The 19,488-nt window shown below is 42.1% G+C and overlaps 1 protein-coding gene across 1 annotated transcript in view; it reads right to left on the bottom strand.

Annotated features, from left to right (window-relative positions):
- GDA (guanine deaminase) overlaps positions 1–18,450 on the bottom strand; it is a 58,889-nt gene extending 40,439 nt beyond the window's left edge. Inside the window, exon 1 of the mRNA XM_087715989.1 lies at positions 18,178–18,450. Coding sequence (XP_087572115.1) covers positions 18,178–18,300 — 123 coding nt within the window. The 5' untranslated portion in view covers positions 18,301–18,450. The remainder of the gene's footprint in view (positions 1–18,177) is intronic.
- Between the last annotated feature and the right edge of the window lie 1,038 nt (positions 18,451–19,488).

Consider the following 19,488-nt stretch of genomic DNA (forward strand, 5'->3'; position numbering starts at 1 on the left):
AATTGGACTGCTGATAGTTCACGTAGCATCTCAGGTACTGCTCTACCATAGCATTCAGTCTCTCTGCCCCTTCCCATTGGTGCTTGGGTGAAAAGCCGAGCTAAGGCCCTGGGATGACCCAATGGACCGCAGGAACTCCCTCCAGAACTTAGCCGTGAACTGGACCCCTCTGCCTGAGATAATTCTTCGAGGTACTCCATGCAGGCAGTAGATGTGCTTCAGGAACAGTTTAGCCATCTTGTGAGCTGAGGGTAGTCCGCTGCAGGGTATGAAGTGCACCTGTTTGGAGAACAGGTCTATTACAGTACAAATCACCATGTTTCCCCCACTTTTCGGCAACTCTACTATAAAATCCATTGCAATCTCCCCCCACGGCCTCATTGGCTGTGCTACTGACTGCAGCAATCCAGGGGTTTTTCCTGGTCGCCTCTTCATTGTGGCACAGATGGTGAAACTTTTCACGTAACTGTTCACATCTTTCTTTATTTTGGGCTACCAGAACTGCCTCCGGGCTAAGTGTAATGTCTTTAGGAATACAAAGTGGCCTGCCGGTTTGGCATCGTGGCTCCTCTGGAGAATTAGGATGCATAGGGATTCCAGGACATAGAGTTTCATCCCCTTCCATGCAAGGTTATCTCTTTTTGTCAAGATTTGTTGGTTGTTTTGGAACCAAGGGTCTGCTAGCAGTTCAGTTTTGAGTCTCGTGGTTAGGTCGCCTGCTGGTTGGTCATGCCGGTCACAGGGTTGTCGTCTGGTGGTCACTTGGGCAGCTATTTGGGTAGTGGGAATGATGCCGTCCACCACCTGCTCCCATTCGCATTTGTACTGGGGCATGCAGGAGAGGGCATCAGCTAGAAAATTTCTCTGCCATGGAATGTGTTTTAGTATGAAGTTGAAGCAGTTGAAATATTGAGCCCATCGGACTTGTTTGGGTTTCCGTGGGGTCCTAAGAGCCCCCAGATTGTTATGGTCAGTCCAGACTTCGAACGGTTTCTGCCCCCCTTCCAATAGATGTCTCCAGGTTAGCAGTGCCCATCTCACTGCGAAAACCTCTTTTCCCCTTGCGGCCCATCATCTCTCTGTGTCTGTGAGCTTGCGAGAGGTGTAGGCACAGGGTTGTAGGTTTCCTTGGTTGTTTCTTTGGAGTAGCACCGCTCCCACTGCCATTTTGCTGGCATCTGCTTGGATCATGAAGGGTTGCTCGAGGTCAGGATGCTTCAGCACTGGTTCCTTTGCAAACATTTCTTTTAGTGTCTCGAATGCCTTTTGGCAGCTTAGGTCCCACTGTAGAGGTTGTCCCGGGTGAGGTTTTGTTCCTTCGCAAAGGAGGGGATGAATTACCTATAGAAGTTCGTGAACCCTAGGAAGCTTTTAGCTGTCTGCAGGTGCGAGGGGGTTGCCAGCTTAGGACGGCTTGCACTTTGGCTGGGTCCATCTCTATTCCCTCATTTGACACTCGGTATTCTAAGTATTCTAGTCGCTCACAGTGCAATTCACATTTTGATAGCTTACGTACAGGTTGGCTGCCAGAAGTTTTTCCAGTACTTGGCAGACGGGGGGTATGTGGTTGTCCATGGTCTCAGTGTAGATGAGGATGTCATACAGGTAGACGAGGACCCTCTTGTAGCACCTTGTTTATTAACTGCATGAACACTGCTGGGGCTCCCTGTAGTCCGACAGGCATCACTTTGAATTGGAAGCTCCCTAGGGGGCAGTTGAACGCTGTTTTCCACTCATCTCCTTCCCTAATCCATATTCGGTAGTATGCCTCTCTGAGGTCTAATTTGGTGAAGACTTTTCCCTTGGCCAAGTGAGATAGCATATCTTTCATGAGGGGGACTGGGATATATTGTGTACACACACAGCATTTATCCCTCAAAAGTCCACACACAGTCTCATAGTTCTGTCTTTTTTCTCTTTGAAGAAGACTGGCGCTGCAACCCGTGGCTTGGCTGGCTCGATGAACCCTCGTGCTAGGTTTTTGTCTATGTATTTGTGCATTTCTTGCACTTCCTGGGGCGTCATGGTGTACAGCTTGGGTTTGGGTAGTTTTGCCCTGAGGATGATTTCGATGGCACAATCTGCCTCAGGGTGGGGGAGGGCAGAATGTTGCATTCTGTCTCGCTGAATACTTCTGCGAGGTCCTGATATTCCCCTGGGATCTGTTCGGTCTCTAGGATTTCATCAGACGTGGCTCCCAGATGTTCTGGTGTGCTCTTTTGGGGGGTTCCCTACATGGGTGGTGTTTCTGCTTGCTGGTGGAAAAGGGGTTGGGGCCCCTTTTCTATCCTAAGCCTGCGGGTACCCCCTTGCCACCAAATGGTTGGTCCCCACTTGTCTAGCCAGGAGAGTCCCAGTATGACTGGATCTGTCATTTTGGGGGTTATTATGAATCGATTTATTTCCCAGTGATCCACTAGCTCTAGTCTCACTGGTTCGGACAGGTGGGTGGCATAAGGTCCCCCCATTAGGGAGCCATCGACCTGTTCGAACCAGATTGGGTAGGCCAGTCTTTTTGCTCTGATCCACAGTTTCAGGATTGTGGTCAGGTTGATCAAGCATCTAGTGCAGCCTGAGTCTATTAGGGCTTGAAAATCCCCCTGGCTTCCTGTCTTTGGGGCTGTGAGGTGTATTGGAAAAAGGAAAGGGCGAATTGGTCCTCTCACCATTGGGTCGTTTTCGCCCTTGTTGTCACTGTCGTAGGATTCTGGTGACTGGTCATTGTTGCCTTGGATTCCCCCCTTCATTTGGTTGGGGAGGGACTTCTGCGGCCTGGAAAGCCTTCCGGGATGCGTGGTTAGCCCATTTATGGCCGTATTCTCGTTGTGCCCTTGGTAGTAGCTCTGGCCTTCGTCTTGGGGTTGGGGTCATGCACACGGATTCCATATGGCCCATCCCCTTGCATCTGTAGTATTTCAGTGGACTTTGAGTGAGGGCTGGTCTTAGGGTCCGCTGTGGTGCCCTGTTGGCTGGATAGTTTCAGGTCAGGTTGACCTCTCTCTTTTGTGTCTGGTTGCTTTCTCATGTCATTGGCATGCAGCCCGCTGTTGACTTTTATTGCTACCCGTAACCACTCAGAGAGTCAGTTTGGGATGTCGCGGTAGGCAGTTACTTGGGCAATCTGCTGGTCCAGACTTGTTCTGAAAAAATACATTAACAATGCTTTGGTAAAGGTAGCCTTCCAATGACTCTCCTAAATTCGCGGATGTGCTCTTTGATGGGGCAGCCCCTTTGCTTTAGGTTGTTGAGCTCATCTTCCGCATATAGGTCCTCCTCTACCTCCTCAAATCTGGCCTCTAGCAGTCGTAGGGAGTCATCTACGCCTTGCAGTTGGGGGGCTCTCCTCTTGTGGAGGGCTGCTAGCCATCCCCTCTAGTCCCTCTGTGATAGTATTCACTATGGCTCTGAAGGATGAGTAGAGGTGTCCATAGCATTCCAGGTGGGCCTCAGCTGAGTCAAGGAATAGGGCTAACTGGTCTGAGTTCCCATCAAACTTTCTTTTGAATCGGTGCGGTTCAATCAACAGTGCCCTTCCTTCCTCTTGTTGGCCTCTGTGTGCTTGTATTTGATATGTCTAAAGATACTCCTCAGTTCTAGTTCAGAGGGAGGGTGGAGATTGTCTGCCCTGGGCAGCCTGCCTGCTACGTGGGAGAGACACTGGCTTCATCTTCCTTCTAATGGGTGGAGAAGTGGGGCTGCGTTCCCATGTGGTTCTCGTCACCTCAAGAGGATCCACTGCTCTTCCCCTCTCTTTTGGCATGCATAATGGCCTTTCTTTCCGGAGGATGAGCCAGTCAAATTCCTCCCTCCGTTGCTCTATGGAACTTCCCAAGGGCTCCATTTGGGGCTTTGGGGGCCTGGCTTGATTTCAGTGCAGCATCCCCTCCACTATTCCCAGCTCACTTAGGACCTTTCCCTTTTTCTGGGCATAGGGGTGGAGTGGGGGCTCAGCTTTAGCTGTTTTTAGGGGTTGATTACTTATCTCCTCTTGCTTCGCTCATCTCGGCTTTGATGTCTGACGGCTGCTCTCCAGCTCTGTTCAGATAGCTGGCCTTTTGCCATGGTCTTCTGAGTTCCCCCTCGGCACCCCCGATATTTAAAAGCAAAAGATGGCTGTCTGTAAAGTACCCTAACGATGCCTGCTTCATAATAAGTGATGCAATGTTGTAATACAAAAAGCAGTGATTTATTAACAGCTTCATTAGGCATTCTTCATTAGGCATTTCTTATTCGCAGTCATCTTTTTGCTCTCTTTTTCTGCTTTTGAACTTTGCCCAAGTTTCTGTCCTCCCTTCAGCTTGTCATAAATCATGTTATCCAATAGCTTCATTCATTTCAACCCAGGTACTGTAATGTGAGATCCGGCTCCGCCACCGCTCTGCATGGAATGTCAACACAGAGAGTTGACAAGCATTTTGTTTTCTGATATGGCTTATATTACTTATGGCTATCACATATGGGCTGCAAAAATACAAATTATTTTTAAAACAATGAGGTTTTTTATCTTCTTAGTGTCATCTAGAGTTTTCCAGATTTTTGCCACCCAGATATAACAGCATTAATTAACCTAATTAACACTAATATAGAAACTGCTTTGTTGCTCTTCTCTGCACTTTTCAGTCTCAACAGTTTGTAATTTAAAAAATATTTAATGATTTGAAATCATAAGTGGATTGCTACCAGTTTGCACTGGTTCGGGCAAACCAGTAGTGGTATTTTGGCCTTGGTCGCAGAACTGGCAGTGACCCAGGCTGGCCATGCCTCCAAACCGGTTCCCTGATCGCCATTGCTGTTGCCGGCATGTTTTTTAGTAATTTTTTCAATTTATAGTTAAATGTGTATGCATGTGCAGCGTACACAAATTAAACTGGCAGCAACGCTGGCAGAAATCCACCCCTGTTTGAAACCAACCTCAGGTCCCAAATGGCTCAGACGATGAACAATTTGGGTCCCAACTGAAAAATCTGCTAAATGTTTCACTCACGTCACAAATACATCCTCGGGTGCCGAATAAACATAGCTCTGGCGATTTCCCCTGCCACACCATTTTTTGGTGCACATTTATGCGCAGTTAGTCTTGCTTTTGATCATGACCAAATTGGGTGCCATATGAAGTCCTAGAACAAATTATGGTCGGCACCTGAGGTTCCACTGTACTTGATCATTGAATTGCTTTTTAAAACTGAATTATTTTATTACAATTAAATTTTAGGAAATGTTTACTATCTGTTTCCTAATTCAACTGAAAACCACAGGATATTCAACAGATTAACAACTCAATTACTTAAATATTATAGTTCTGGAGAAACATTGTATATGCAGGTTAGATTGGATTAATGACATAATGACATTTGTCTATCACAGACCTCACAACACAGAATTTCCTTGATCTTTATAACGGACCTACCATTTCTCAAAAATCTAAATACTATACTATTTTGGTAGCAGTTGTTCTCTTCTCTAACTTTGTTCACTTTATCCCCTGCCTTGGCTTCTCATGTGCACCTTAAAGAGACCATCTGTTAATTCAATAAGTTGTTTGAAATAACAGCTTGCCCAACCACCTGATTTGTGATAGGAGCCAACAGTTCATGGTATAATTTTGGCAGGGCCTATTTGTAGATAGTAAAAACGTTGGCCTTGACAGGGAAAGGGAAGAGCTATTACAAAAGCAATAAAAAGAGAAACATTGCTTCAGCCAAAAAAAATGAAGGTATGTACACTGTAAGTATTTCTGAGGGATACCCTCATAGTTCAAAATAAATATTAGAAAAGGAGATAAAGCATAATCACATTTGCAAGAATTATGTATTACTATAACTAATCCTAATAAAATTACTGTAGTTGTAGCCTTAATGTGGTGTTGATTTCTTAACCTGATCTACATCTTGTGGTTCATACTATTTCAATTACTGCAAAACTGCTATCCTTAGCCTATTGCCCACAACTAGAGAGATAAATGTTACCTATGAATTATACTTTTGTTGGAAGCGTTGACTTACAGAAAGATGACCAACCATTTCTTTTATGCTTGCTAAGTTTCTTTTAAAATATGATTAAAAGTTATGTTTTAAGGTTACTTATGAGTAACATATTTCCTTTTTTTCTAATCATCTTCTGGTCTTTAGCCATCAGAGAAGCCTCCCATTTCCTTCAGGAGTTTCAAACAATTCAGAAATTCCACTGCTGGGCCATGCCAGGTCTTCCAACAAAATATTATGAAGAAGACCTTCCACTGTTGTCAAAAGTTGGATTTTATTGTCTATCAAACATTTCCTTCTATACAATTATTTAAGAAGCTGGATGACCGATCAGTTGGGCCGTTCCACATTGTGGCACAAATCAGTCCATTTTCTTTGCACTTGCAGCTTCCAGTCACATTTTAAAAATTATTCACCTGTACACTGTTTTACTGCTTCTAGTACATCTACCAATGATAAATGGGAAGGAAGATTTGAAATTAGACTGCAGTCTGGATGCACATTGCAGGATGGGACATCTGGGCCATTGGAGGAGATTAAATCTGTACTACCTCCTAAACCCAAATTATCTGATCAATGAACTGATTTTGAGTGGTGTGGGGACAGAAAGGAATTTAGTAGAATGAGAAAGAGAGGACGCTTGGGCAGAGTGATGATGGAGGGGAGGTACAGAATTTTCCATTGTCTCACAGATAATACTTTGTTGCTTGAAGAAGAAAAGAATTCTTCTGGTTTGGTTTGGTTTGGTTTATTGATTTATATGCCGCCCTTCTCCCAAGGACTCAGGGCGGCGTACAACATTAAAAGAAACACATATTACAAAAGTTTTTTAAAAATTAAATAGAGTATCCAAAAAACAAACCCAATTGAGATTAACAATAACATTTTAAAAAATTGATTAAAATTAACAATAATATATCATTTATTTTATTTTGTTCTGAAACTGCATAGATCTCATTGATTCCAACTGGAAAAAACCTTCTGCAATGAAGATGGAGTATCATGCATTCATACTGTTCTGAATCTCAAGGATGTTGAGCTTTCAAATATGGAGATAGAGAGAGGAAAGTTTGAAACTGTTGGGCAAGAAGGAGCCCAGGATCTCCCTTGTCTGCCAAACCCAAGGCAGCCATCCCTCTAGATCAGTGTTTCTCAACCTTGGCAACTTGAAGATGAGTTGAAGTCCAGACATCTTCAAGTTGCCAAGGTTGAGAAACACTGCTCTAGATACTCCAGAGGTTCCTGGTAAGCCATAGAAAAGGCAGGAAGTAACAATGGTGGATTTAAACTGCAGAGAATGCAATGACTTAAGTCTTATCCATTAACTTCAGTCACTTCATTCTAAGACTGCAGCCATGACACTTGTTTAGCCCTGTGGTAGTGTGTACCTTCAGTTGATGTCAAGTCTGATAATAGAAGAAGCCTAACACCAAAGATGTTTTCCTCTGGGCTTCTGCTCTATCCTGTCATTGGTTCTGTTAAAAGTATGTCATTAATACAGGAACCAGCCAAATGAAATAGGGAGCAATCATCCCAGCAGCTATCCCAGCATCCAATATAGCTGGTAGCACACCTGGCAATTTCTTGCTGCCACTGTTTTAAGTTTTTTTAAAGTGTAAAAAATCAGGAGAACTGCAAAAAACTGCGCTACTCAGAACATCTTATATTTTAAGAAGTTATTTGGTTCATATCTAGGACACTGGCAGCAAACCGTATCAACTATTAGCACCAGTCAATGGTATTTGTAATGTATTTTTGAATGTTCAGTTGGCTGAGTTTCATTTTTAATGAATAAAGTAAATAATAATACTCACTGCCACATAGTTGGATCATAAAATGCTTAGAAACAACTGGCGTTGTCAGCAAAAATATTACATCCTTTACTAAAAAGGCGATGAAACAATGGAGAACTGAATTGGTAGTAGGGAATGAGATCTACGGAATGGTTAATATCAAGCGAGGAATTTTCCAGGGTGATTCACTTTCACCTCTTCTCTTCATCATCGCAATGATCCCACTATCAGTAATCTTAAAAAAATGAAATTAGGCTACCAAACAGCCAAAGAAGCTGAAAAAATTTCGCATTTACTATATATGGATGATTTGAAACTCTAAGGAAAGTCAGAAATAGAAATCCAATCATTGACAAACACAGTCCGAGTATTCAGCACCGATATTTCAATGCAGTTTGGCATGGAAAAATGCGCCACTGTATCCATAAAAAGGGGCAAAATCACTGCATGTGGGGGAATTGAAATGCCCAATGGCCAATTAATTAAATGCAAAGAAAATGAAGCCTACAAATACTTAGGCATTCTGCAGTTGGATAACATCAAGCATGGAGAAGTAAAAACTATTGTCAGGCGAGAGTACACCAACAGAGTTAGGAAAATTTTGAAATTAAATTGAATGGTGGAAATACAATCAAGGCCATAAATATCTGGGCAATACCAGTTATAAGATACACAGCTGGTATAGTTAACTGGACACAAGCTGATTTGGACCTTTTGGACCAAAAAACCAGGAAACTAATGACAATGCACTACAGTTTACATCCACGTGGTGATACTGATAGACTATATCTGCCCCGAAAATCAGGTGGCAGAGGATTATTACAAGTGAAGCAAACAGTTGAAGAAGAAAAACATGCACTGGCTGATTATTTAAAAGACACTCAAGAACATCTATTAATCGAAGTAAAGAACAAAAATCTACTGAAGGCCCAACAGACGAAACAAGAATACAGAAAAGATGTGATAAAAATCAAGAATAGAGAGTTGGCAGAACAAAGCACTGCATGGCCAATTTCTGGAAAAAATAAAAGATAAAGTGGACAGTGAACAAACTTGGTTATGGTTAACAACAGGTACATTAAAGAAAGAAACAGAGTTACTACCGTATTTTCACCCATATAACCCGCCCACGCAAATAACCCGCCCACGCATATAACCCGCGGGTTTCCCGGATCATGTAAAATATTTCCCGTATACCCCGCCCACGCATATAACCCGCCCACGCATATAACCCGCCCACGCATATAACCCACGACGAGTAAAAGAGAAGGGAAACAGCTGAGATGGGGGGGGAAGAAACGGAGAAAGAAGCCTGCGCAAGCTGGGGAAGAGGAAAGGAACGAAGGAGAAGGAAACAGCTGAGATCGGGGTGGGGGAAGAAACGGAGAAAGAAGCCTGCGCACGCTGGGGAAGAGGAAAGGAACGGAGGAGAAGGAAACAGCTGAGATCGGGGTGGGGGAAGAAACGGAGAAAGAAGCCTGCGCACGCTGGGGAAGAGGAAAGGAACGGAGGAGAAGGAAACAGCTGAGATCGGGGTGGGGGAAGAAACGGAGAAAGAAGCCTGCGCACGCTGGGGAAGAGGAAAGGAACGGAGGAGAAGGAAACAGCTGAGATCGGGGTGGGGGAAGAAACGGAGAAAGAAGCCTGCGCACGCTGGGGAAGAGGAAAGGAACGGAGGAGAAGGAAACAGCTGAGATCGGGGTGGGGGAAGAAACGGAGAAAGAAGCCTGCGCACGCTGGGGAAGAGGAAAGGAACGGAGGAGAAGGAAACAGCTGAGATCGGGGTGGGGGAAGAAACGGAGAAAGAAGCAAGCCTCCGATCGTGTAAGCCTCCGATCGTGTAAAATATTTTCCGTATACCCCGCCCACGCATATAAGCCGCAGGGGGGCGCTGTGCATGTAAAAACCGCATATAACCCGCGGGTTATATGGGTGAAAATACGGTAATCCTGGCTGCGCAAGAACAAGCTATCCTCACAAATGCCATTAAGGCCAAAATCGAAAAATCCTCTGATGATGCCAAATGCAGACTTTGCAAAGAAGCTGATGAAACTGTTGATCACATACTCAGCTGCTGTAAAAAAAATCACGTAGACTGATTATAAATTGCAGCACAATTCAGTAGCGCAAATGATCCATTGGAATTTGTGCAAAAATTATAATATTAAAACAGCAACAAACTGGTGGGAACATCAGCCTGAAAAAGTCACCAAAAATCAGATGGTCAAGATCTTGTGGGATTTCCGTATACAAACAGACAAAATACTGGCGCATAATACACCAGACATCACACTGGTTGGGAAAAATAAGGTCACAATCATAGACATCGCAATACCAGGTGATAGCAGGGTCGCCGAGAAGGAACATGAAAAAATCGCAAAATACCAGGACTTAAAAATCGAAATTCAACGCCTATGGCACAAACCAGCAGTGGTAATTCCAGTGGTAATTGGCACACTGGGTGCTATTCCAAAAGCACTGGAATTACATTTAAAACAGTTAAAAATTGACAAAATCACCATCAGTCAAATGCAAAAAGCCACACTGCTTGGAACTGTACGCATATTACGAAAATACGCTACGATGTCCTAGGCCTAGTGGGGCCCAACTAATAATCAATGCCAAATCCAGCTAAACAACTGGCCGCTGTGATACAATTCTAATAATAATAGAAGATAAACACCAAGAAAAAAAATCACAAAATACTGAGACTTGCAAATTGAGGTTGTGTGACTGTGGAAAAAGAAATCATGTGTTGTTCCAATTGTAATTGGAGCCCTTGGAGCAATACCTAAAGGGCTACCTCACTATTTGAAAATTCTAAATTTACCTGACTTGAACATTCTGACTACAAAAAAACACCCTACTTGGAACAACTTATATCATCCGACATTACCTTAACAGTTCCTAGGTCCTTGGTTAGGACTCAAACTGTTAGGCTATCAACCCCAAAGGCTGTCAATCTCACCAAAGATTAACCACATAATAATAAAATAAAAATAATAAAAATAATAAACAGTTCAACTGTTCAGCAGTGACATCAAATGCTTGCAGATATAGGTAATAATCTCATATTAAGTCTTCAGAATTTATTTTTGTAGATTAGTTGCAGCTAAATCGTGGCACGACAAAACCGCGCTCGTCAAAATAGTGGTGATAAAACCGCGTTGCTAAAGCCACGATGACATCACCGCGTGTTATCACCGCCGCGACAACAGCGCGGCGACAGAAGGGCACTTTAAAACAGCGTGGCGGCAGAAAGCCGATTTAAATTAAGGTAAGGGTTAGGATTAGGTTTAGGGGTTTGCTTTAGGGTTAGGGTTAGGGTTAGGGTTAGGTTTAGGGTTAGGGTTAGGGTTAGGGTTAGGGTTAGGTTTAGGTGCTGAGTGCTTCGGAAGGCACGGATTTGCCCTCCGCGATTATGTCATCGCGGTAGGGTCGCGTTTTTCCTTAGCGCTTCGGACGGCGCGGATTTTCCCTCCGCACTTATGTCGGCATGGATAAGGGCTTCGCGGTTTTGTGGTGGAACCCAGCTAAATTCCTTTCAGTGACATCAAATGCTTTAGTTGCAGAATCAGCAATAATTCCTATAGCAAAGAACACTGGAAATGTCTTCTTGTTTCATTACTTTTGACCAGTCATTAGATACATTTTTTTCAACTTAGCAAATAGTTTGGGTGGTGAAAAAGAGGCAGATTCATTATCTTTTTTGTGCTGTAAAATCTTCATTTCTATGATAGATTGTATCTCCTATTCTTTTTAATAGCACTGTCAAATAAAGTATCCTAAAGGAGGTTATTTACATTATTATTTTTTTGTATTTTATGTATGTAGTTTTATTTATTTTATTGTAAGCCATGCAGAGTCACATATGTAAGATGAGTGACAATGAATCAAATAATATGGCATCATTCCACATGAGCATGCAATTATTTAACTTACACATACATTCAGATCTTTTGATAAGAAATTAAAGTAATCCTGTAGTGCAAAAATGTTGAAGTAAACTGCAAACAAAAATTAATGCTCTGATTAAATACAAATTTCATAACCGGAAAAAGTGAAATAAAGATAAACATACACAGTAGCACCAGATGGTAACTGTTGAAAGCAGAACTGTTGTCATGGAAGACAAGCTGCCAATGCTATATTTATAGCACAGCATTTTTGTAATAATATTATTACGGAACAGCATATAGTGCAATAATGTATTTATTATGCAAATATCATTTTATGAAGAAAGCAAATGGATATGGCCCACAAAGACTAGAGTTTCTAAAAGCAACTTCTATTTCTTTTGTTTGTCAGCAGTGTTCAATAAGTATAAATTAATCAGATGATAAAGCAAAGGTTATTTCATAAACCAGTGATGGGCAACCTTTTTGGCGTGGTGTGTCAAAAATTGGCAAAAAATCGAGCATAACTCGCGTTGTGTGTCACTTCGACAAAAACATAATTTTGCGCAATTTATAGTTTAAACTACAAAAATGTATAATTGCAATATATAATTGTATTTAATAAACCAAAAACAAATTATTTAACATACCTGCTTAGTAACTTCTTTGTTCATCAGTCGATTTTGTATGTTGCCCTTGATATTATTGAACTTGTTTGGGGTGCCGTGAACCAGGGCTGTGGAGTCGGCTGCTTCCAGCTCCACGTCCTCATCAACATGCCGCTCCAGCCCGCCCCAAGAGAACTCAGATATTCTCTTAATAATTGCATCTTTATTCTGCATATCGTGAAATAGAACTGGCGCACATCTTAGGAGAGTTTCTTTAATAAATTCTCCCTCATTAAGCTCTTTTGCATGCTGAGCTATGGAGTGAGCAATGCTCAAACTTGCAGAGTTTAAATTTGTAGAGCCTTTCATAAATTTAAGGATGGAGTTACCCTTAAACTATTGGCACCCCAATAGTTGCTGCTAATGGCGCTCACAGTTCCCGTTGGCACTCCGCTGTTCCCTGCTGTGGTGCGGTCGTAACCGACAGTCCCAGGAGTAGACTCTCTGTGCCGGCCTGACTGGAGAGAGGCACGCACTGTTCCCGCGCTCCTCTCCTGCGGGTCCTCCCTCGCCGCGCTGATGATGTGTGTGCACACGCACGCCTTACCAGCAGCCCCTGTACTCAGAAAGGGGCGGCGGCGATACAGTAAGTGAGTGTGGGCGGGGGAGATCACACGTCCCGCCCCCCCCCGTTCCTCCAGCACAGATTCTTTCATCCTCGGCGGCCGTGCAGGAGCCGAGGATGAATCGCATGAAATCCTGTGCGTGTCACCCCAAATGGCTACGCGTGTCAGCACTGACACGCGTGTCATAGGTTCGCCATCACTGTCATAAACCAATATATAAATATCTGATAACATAATCTGATTTTTAAAATGTTCATCCATTGATGTATCATAGTGAATTTGCTCCAGTGGAAAAACGTGTCTGGTGCAAGATCATAAAATAATGTCTCTGCTACTACAGCAGCCATCTGTTCAAGAGCCAGTTGCTCTGCATTGCCCCCAAATTGCTGAACTTGAATGAACTATAACATTGTGTAAGATGAAGATAAATAAACTGAAACAAAGTTAATTATGAACTAAGACTTTCAGACTAGGCTAATGACAGAAGTATGAAAGTCTAATTTTAAATTATTACTTAGACTGAAGAAACGATGGGCAGGGAAAGGACATGTTGGAGGAACCTAGAGAAAGGTGTAAAAGGTCATAAGAAGTTAATGTGACTTTATTTCACTATACCTACTGTATATATTCGAAATCATATGTTCTATTGAAGGATATTATATCAACATCAGTGCCTTACAATTAAAAATAGTAATAGTATTGATTCAATTCCAATTATTGGTTGTCTTAAATTACAAGCCTTCCTTTCTCTTCCAAGACTTTTCCAAATGTCACATGGCAAGTAGTCTTCAATAGGATATTCCATCAATATACATAGAAGTTAGGTTCAACACACAGAGTAAATCCTAAGTGCAGTTTGTCTTGGTTTAGTGTGTGTGTGTTTGTGTGTTTGTGTGTATGTACCCACCCATGTTTCAACACAATTTGAAAAAACATTAAGAATATCTTGGAACACTGTGTGAACCCTGCCACAGTTGTTTCAGATTATTTATCTGCAAAAAGTTAAAAGGCAGCCAAATATTCAGTTCACTGGAAATGAATGTGTTCTTGTATAGTACAGGTAGTCCTTGACTTATGCCCCCAGTGAATCACACCCAATTTTATGACCTTTTTTGCATGATTGTTAAGCAAAAAAACACACGGCCATTAAGTGAATCCAGTTTTTCCCCATTTGACTTTGTCAGAAGCCAGTTGGAAAGGTTACAAATGGCAATCACATGACCCCAGGACACTGCAACTATCATAAATACATGCTGATTGCTGAGTGCCCATTTTTTTGTCATGTGACTATGAAGGTACTGCAACCGTCATAAGTGCAAAGAGTGGTCATAAGCAAGTGCTGCTGAATGGTTACTAAATGAATGGTTATAATTCAAAGATTACCTTTACATACCGGTAGCTAAGCACTAGGGTTTCAAAGGAGAAGAAAGAGTAAAACAGAGATTGTAAAAGTCAAATTTAATTATCCAGTGTTTTAATAACACTGCCGAATAAAGTTTCTTGTGTTTTCTCTTTTATGGCCATTTGTATTCTAATAAAGAACTCTGAGCAATAAGGACATGAGGAAATACAGCTATGGTTAAATACATGCCAAATGTTAAGTGAATTAAAGGAATTAAAAGAACCATCACATACTGCAGAAGCATCCCCCAGTTTGTCTTGTGGTGCCTGTGTGTGGATGCACAGGGAGCCACTTCACTTTACATATATAGAGACAGCCAGGAGGAACTTCTGCATGAACCTTCAAAAAGATGTGATTTGAAATGAGGTGCTTCTACATTTCCAAGAATTTTCATAGGCATACTAAAACAAAATATTGATTATTTTTAGGTTTTAATATTTCTTCCACAGCATCAGTTAACTCCATGAAATAAAACAATGAATGCCAGTTTTTCAGACACTCATCCCTATTAGGTGGGTATTTTCCCCTCTGGCTCTAAGCCTAAAAGCTATTGCTATTAGCTGCTTTAAGCAATCATTATTTCACTAGCTGTGATGAGCCTGCGCATTGCCTAATTGTACATTGCCTAACTGTACATTACCTAATTGTTATTCTCTGAATCTAGAAGCTTACATGTAATGAGACAGGTGAGACAGGGACAAGTTCATCTTCTGCCTCATTTCCATTTTGAACCTTTCTGCATGTCCAGAATTAAGAAAACTCTTCAGGAAGAAACAAAAATTACAGCATAAAAAAATGGCAGAATGAATTATTGATTCTTTCTATGCCTCCTTTCCAGTAGTACATCTACAACCATTACAAGTAATAGGAGGAAAATAAATCATCTAATTTTTGTCCTTAATTGGGGATGCTGATGAAAATCTGGGCAGAATTTGAATCCATGGCATTCCAGCATGTCCCATCACGCATTAATCCAGCTTTTTATTTTTCCCTCTTTCGGGTGTTAGGCTTTACCTCTCTTAAGATTGTTTCTGAGAATAGGTTGTTTCTGAGAATAATTGCATAATTTGTTTTTTAAAAAAAACCTAAAAATATACAAATCTGTTTATATAAAAAGAGTGGAGCTTAATCACAGCTCCCAAAGGAGCATTTTTCATAGCCTAAGAATGGAACCGGAGACGCCCATCTGCCTGCATTTGGTGGTCTCCTTCCAATAACTAGACTCACTGGAATTTTCCAAAAACCAACATTCCCCTGTGGAGTCCTTGGTTGTCTTTGAATTTGATTGTTTGTTTACAGGTATTTCATTACCCAGCTAGGTAACATCATCAGTGCAAATGAGTATGGGATTTCCTCCCTGTTCATTTGTAGTACCTAGTATACACCCTGAGCTACATGCAGTATATTCTCTTCTATTAGAACCAATCATCTCATTCTTTTTATACATTTCACATAGCCTTGTCTCCATTGTTCTAGCAGCAATCAGATATGTCAAAGGATAATTTTCAAAAGAGAGTGAAAGATAATAAGCCATCAAACATAAAGCAAATAATAATAATCATCATCAGATTACCACTTTTCCCATGTAATTTTCATCACTATTTCATCAGAACTGATAGCTGCATGGCATTCGTCCCAGTATTGTTCCAAGACCAAAGTCCACTGAATCCTCTCAACTATGGCTTAGTAAGCAAGGATAATATATAATTATACATAAAAAATAAGTGTGAGAGAACTAGCTCAACAACTTAACAGAAAGATGGTTCCTCTTCTCCCACCAGCAAAAGCTGATGGTGCTACAACTTGTCTCTTACAATTTGTACTATATGTATGAGGAAGCAGTAAGTTGTTTAAGATGTTCTGTTGGCTCTGTCTTCCATAGAAGAAAAATGGTCTAAAAGTTTCAAGTATACTAACAGAGTACAACAGCTACTAGATGAAGAGTACAAAAATGTCCTGCCAGTTTTCCTTCTGTGGTCATCACAAGATTGGCAGAGCCAAAATTTGGAATCAGTGTTGGCTCTTATGGGATGGAAGGAATATCACAGGACAAAATGGTTGCCTAAAGCATTGCAGACAGGTAAGGCACCATTTCGTCCTTTATACCTGTTGCTATTTCTCTCAAAATGGGCCACAACCCAAACCATTATTGAATGGGACTTTGGCATCTTTATCAAAGCCTAACTGATATAAGCTGTATGCTGTAATGTAAAGGCATTGGCTGCCTCTTATTTAGTGAGAAAAACTGCCATGTCATAAAGTAACTATTGCAAGTGTACAAAAAAGGATAGAGAGCCAAGGAAATACGTGTTACTACAATAAAAGTGGAAGGAGTTAAATGGTCTGCAAAATCAAGAGCCACCAAGTAGATGTGGTTGCTATGCCAAACACATTCATATATTAGTCACTGCAATCATCTGTTCTCTACACGCATGCACATATTTGAAAGTATGAGCTTGCACAATAATATGCTTCATTAAGCTTTTAACTGTATACCACCAATGAATGTGGAACATATAATTACATTTCTTGTTAAATGAGCATCTAATTAGACTAGAGTTGTTGGCATCTAATGATATATAGAGCCAGATGGCTACAGTATCAAAGCTTGGAAGCTTTGTTTGATACTGCTTAGCTAATAGTTAAACAAATATTGACTTTGCTAGTAGAACCAAAAATTAGAATAGGTGAAATAGTGGAAACAAATGCACCTGAAACACTTTCTTCAGGCTTTCATACAATAAAGTAATATTAAACATGATGTTAATGTAATATCTTAGATTAGAGCAATCTGAACAAGAGGATCAGCACTGAGGACTGTCCTGAAATATCTAGTCATTTATTTTTCTATCGTCTCAACATTTTTATAGTTCTTTATTTTCCAGTGCAAATGGTGCAAGTTCTCAACACTCCCTATATTAATTTATTCTTCACCATATACACACCCATCATGATGTTTTCTAGGAAATGAGCGCAGATGACTTTGTAATTTGACTGAATATATTCCTGTTAAGTATTTACATGGATATAAAATCACAATTTAAAAAAGACACCCAAAGATGACAAGTCTTTCTTTATATATAGTCATAACCACAGAATTTCTCTTTTATACTGACAAATAATGAATCAGCTGTGGTTATGACAGAACAGCAGTATTTATTATTTATTTCTATCATATTTTCTTGCCCTGCTTGATAATTGCCAGCACTGAAAACACTTGTTGTGACCCTTTCAAACAAACAAACAAAGCGGGGAGGGCAGAGTATTGGGATGCATATCTCTAAGTCTATCAGGTCCTCTTTATAGTTGGCATAATTTGCGCACCTTCCTAAAGTGCCATTTAGAGACGGGAAGAGATTTTCACTTATGGGAGACCACCCGCTTTCTATCAACAAAATCTCTCTATCTTCTCATTCCTATGTCTGTTCTGTTTCGGCTGATCATTTGCAGGGATTCTGAACAACCCGAAAACGAGCTCCCTGCTTGGAAAATGGATCGAATTAAACCCAATTTCACATCCCCCACTTTCTTCTCAGGTGTTACGTAAGTTATGTGAATCACGACAACCACCCGCTCTTCCGCCTTCTTTTTCTTCGCGTTTCTACAACCGCCGGGATTTTCATGCCAACGGGGGTGGCGGGGGGATGTTAAAATATCGCTTCCAAAGCCCCGTCCTCAAACTTCTCCCTCCGTCCCAAGCGCTGTTCCCAGCCGAAGTGCCACCTTTCCTCCTTCGTAGCCCCTCGGCTCCACGCTGGAACCCTCACCGCCCCGAGCGCATCCTCACCGCCCCGAGCGCATCCCCCCAGTGCCAGAGAAGGCAGCGAGCCGGGAGCCCCCGCGCCGCCCTTCTCTCCTTTCCCAGGCTCACCTTCCCGCTCTCCTCTACACCCAACAGGTGGCCTTGCAGGATGACCATGGGCGAGGCGCAGGTGGAGTGGATGAAGGTCCCTTTGAAAATGTGCGCGAGCGGAGCGGCCCGCGGGGGGTCCATGGCGCGCGCCTCTTGGCGGGACGGGAGCAGGCGGCCGACGGGGGGTGTAAAAAGGCGGGGAAAGGAGAACGGTGGAGCCCGCCGTTGAGAACGGAGGCTGCGATTGCGGGAGCTCCCAGCAGTTGGTCCCGGCGTGTCAGGAGCAGCGCCCACAGCGCTGTCACCATCTCTCCTCCCCTATTTAAGGACTCTCCTCTTTAGGGGTGTGATTACAACCAATTCGGGTTACTCCCTCAGCCCCATCCCTGGGGGGGGGGGTCTTTTGGCCCGCCTGTCGCCTTCTCCTCAGCCCGCCGTGAGGGCAGCCAAAGTGCGACCGGCTGGGAGAAATTGATACAAAACAATCAAGACTCATCCTGGAAAGGAGCTGGAAGCGGGCAAGCGCAACCGCCCGCAGCACGTCCTTGCCCAGAAGGTGAAGAGAAGGTCGTTGGCCAAAATTAGATTCCAAACAAAATACTCTGATTAGAGTAATAATCCTAGTAATAATCTAATAAAAGTATCCTGACTGGGTAGCTAGCAGGCTATATCTTACTTCTGAGCTGATGAAGTCTAACAAGACACGTTGGCTTGCAAGGCAATTTCTAGAGCAGCGTTTCTGAACCTTGGCAATTTTAAGATATGTGGACTTTAGATCCGAGAATTCCCTAGCCAGCCACACTAGGAATTTTGGGAGTTGGTCCACACCTTAAAGTTGCCAAGATTGGAAAACACTGTTATAGATCAGTTGAAGTCCACACAAAGTTGGCAAGGTTGAAAAACCCTAACTCTAGCAAATAGTTTTCAAGGGCTGAGAAATCTTTGAAAATCCCTGATTTAATCCATACTTTACTAAAAATATTGTGAGAAGCCCTCAATTGATCAAAACCAAGGTGAGTATTAGGTTTAATATTTGTGGACCCATTTAATGATGGCCAGAAGATGTGACTTGGAATTAGAAAGGAATAAATTATGAAAAGATAAATTAGATGAAAGAAAGAATTGAATGATACATAGTTAGTCTAAAATATATTTCAGAAAACAATGTCATCTAGGAAGTTGTACCAGATGTACAGTATACAAACAGGAATTTATAGTTTGGACACGTACTACATTCCAGTCAGTGGTAGTATTAGAACAACTGGTTGGGGTGGGGGATATGCAACATTAAGACTTAATTAATGATTCATCTTTAAAAAGATTCTGTTG

This window comes from Thamnophis sirtalis, unplaced genomic scaffold (assembly GCF_051295495.1).
Source record: "Thamnophis sirtalis isolate CommonGarterSnake01/CBP01778 unplaced genomic scaffold, rThaSir2_p1.2 scaffold_5, whole genome shotgun sequence".
Lineage (NCBI taxonomy): Eukaryota > Metazoa > Chordata > Lepidosauria > Squamata > Natricidae > Thamnophis > Thamnophis sirtalis.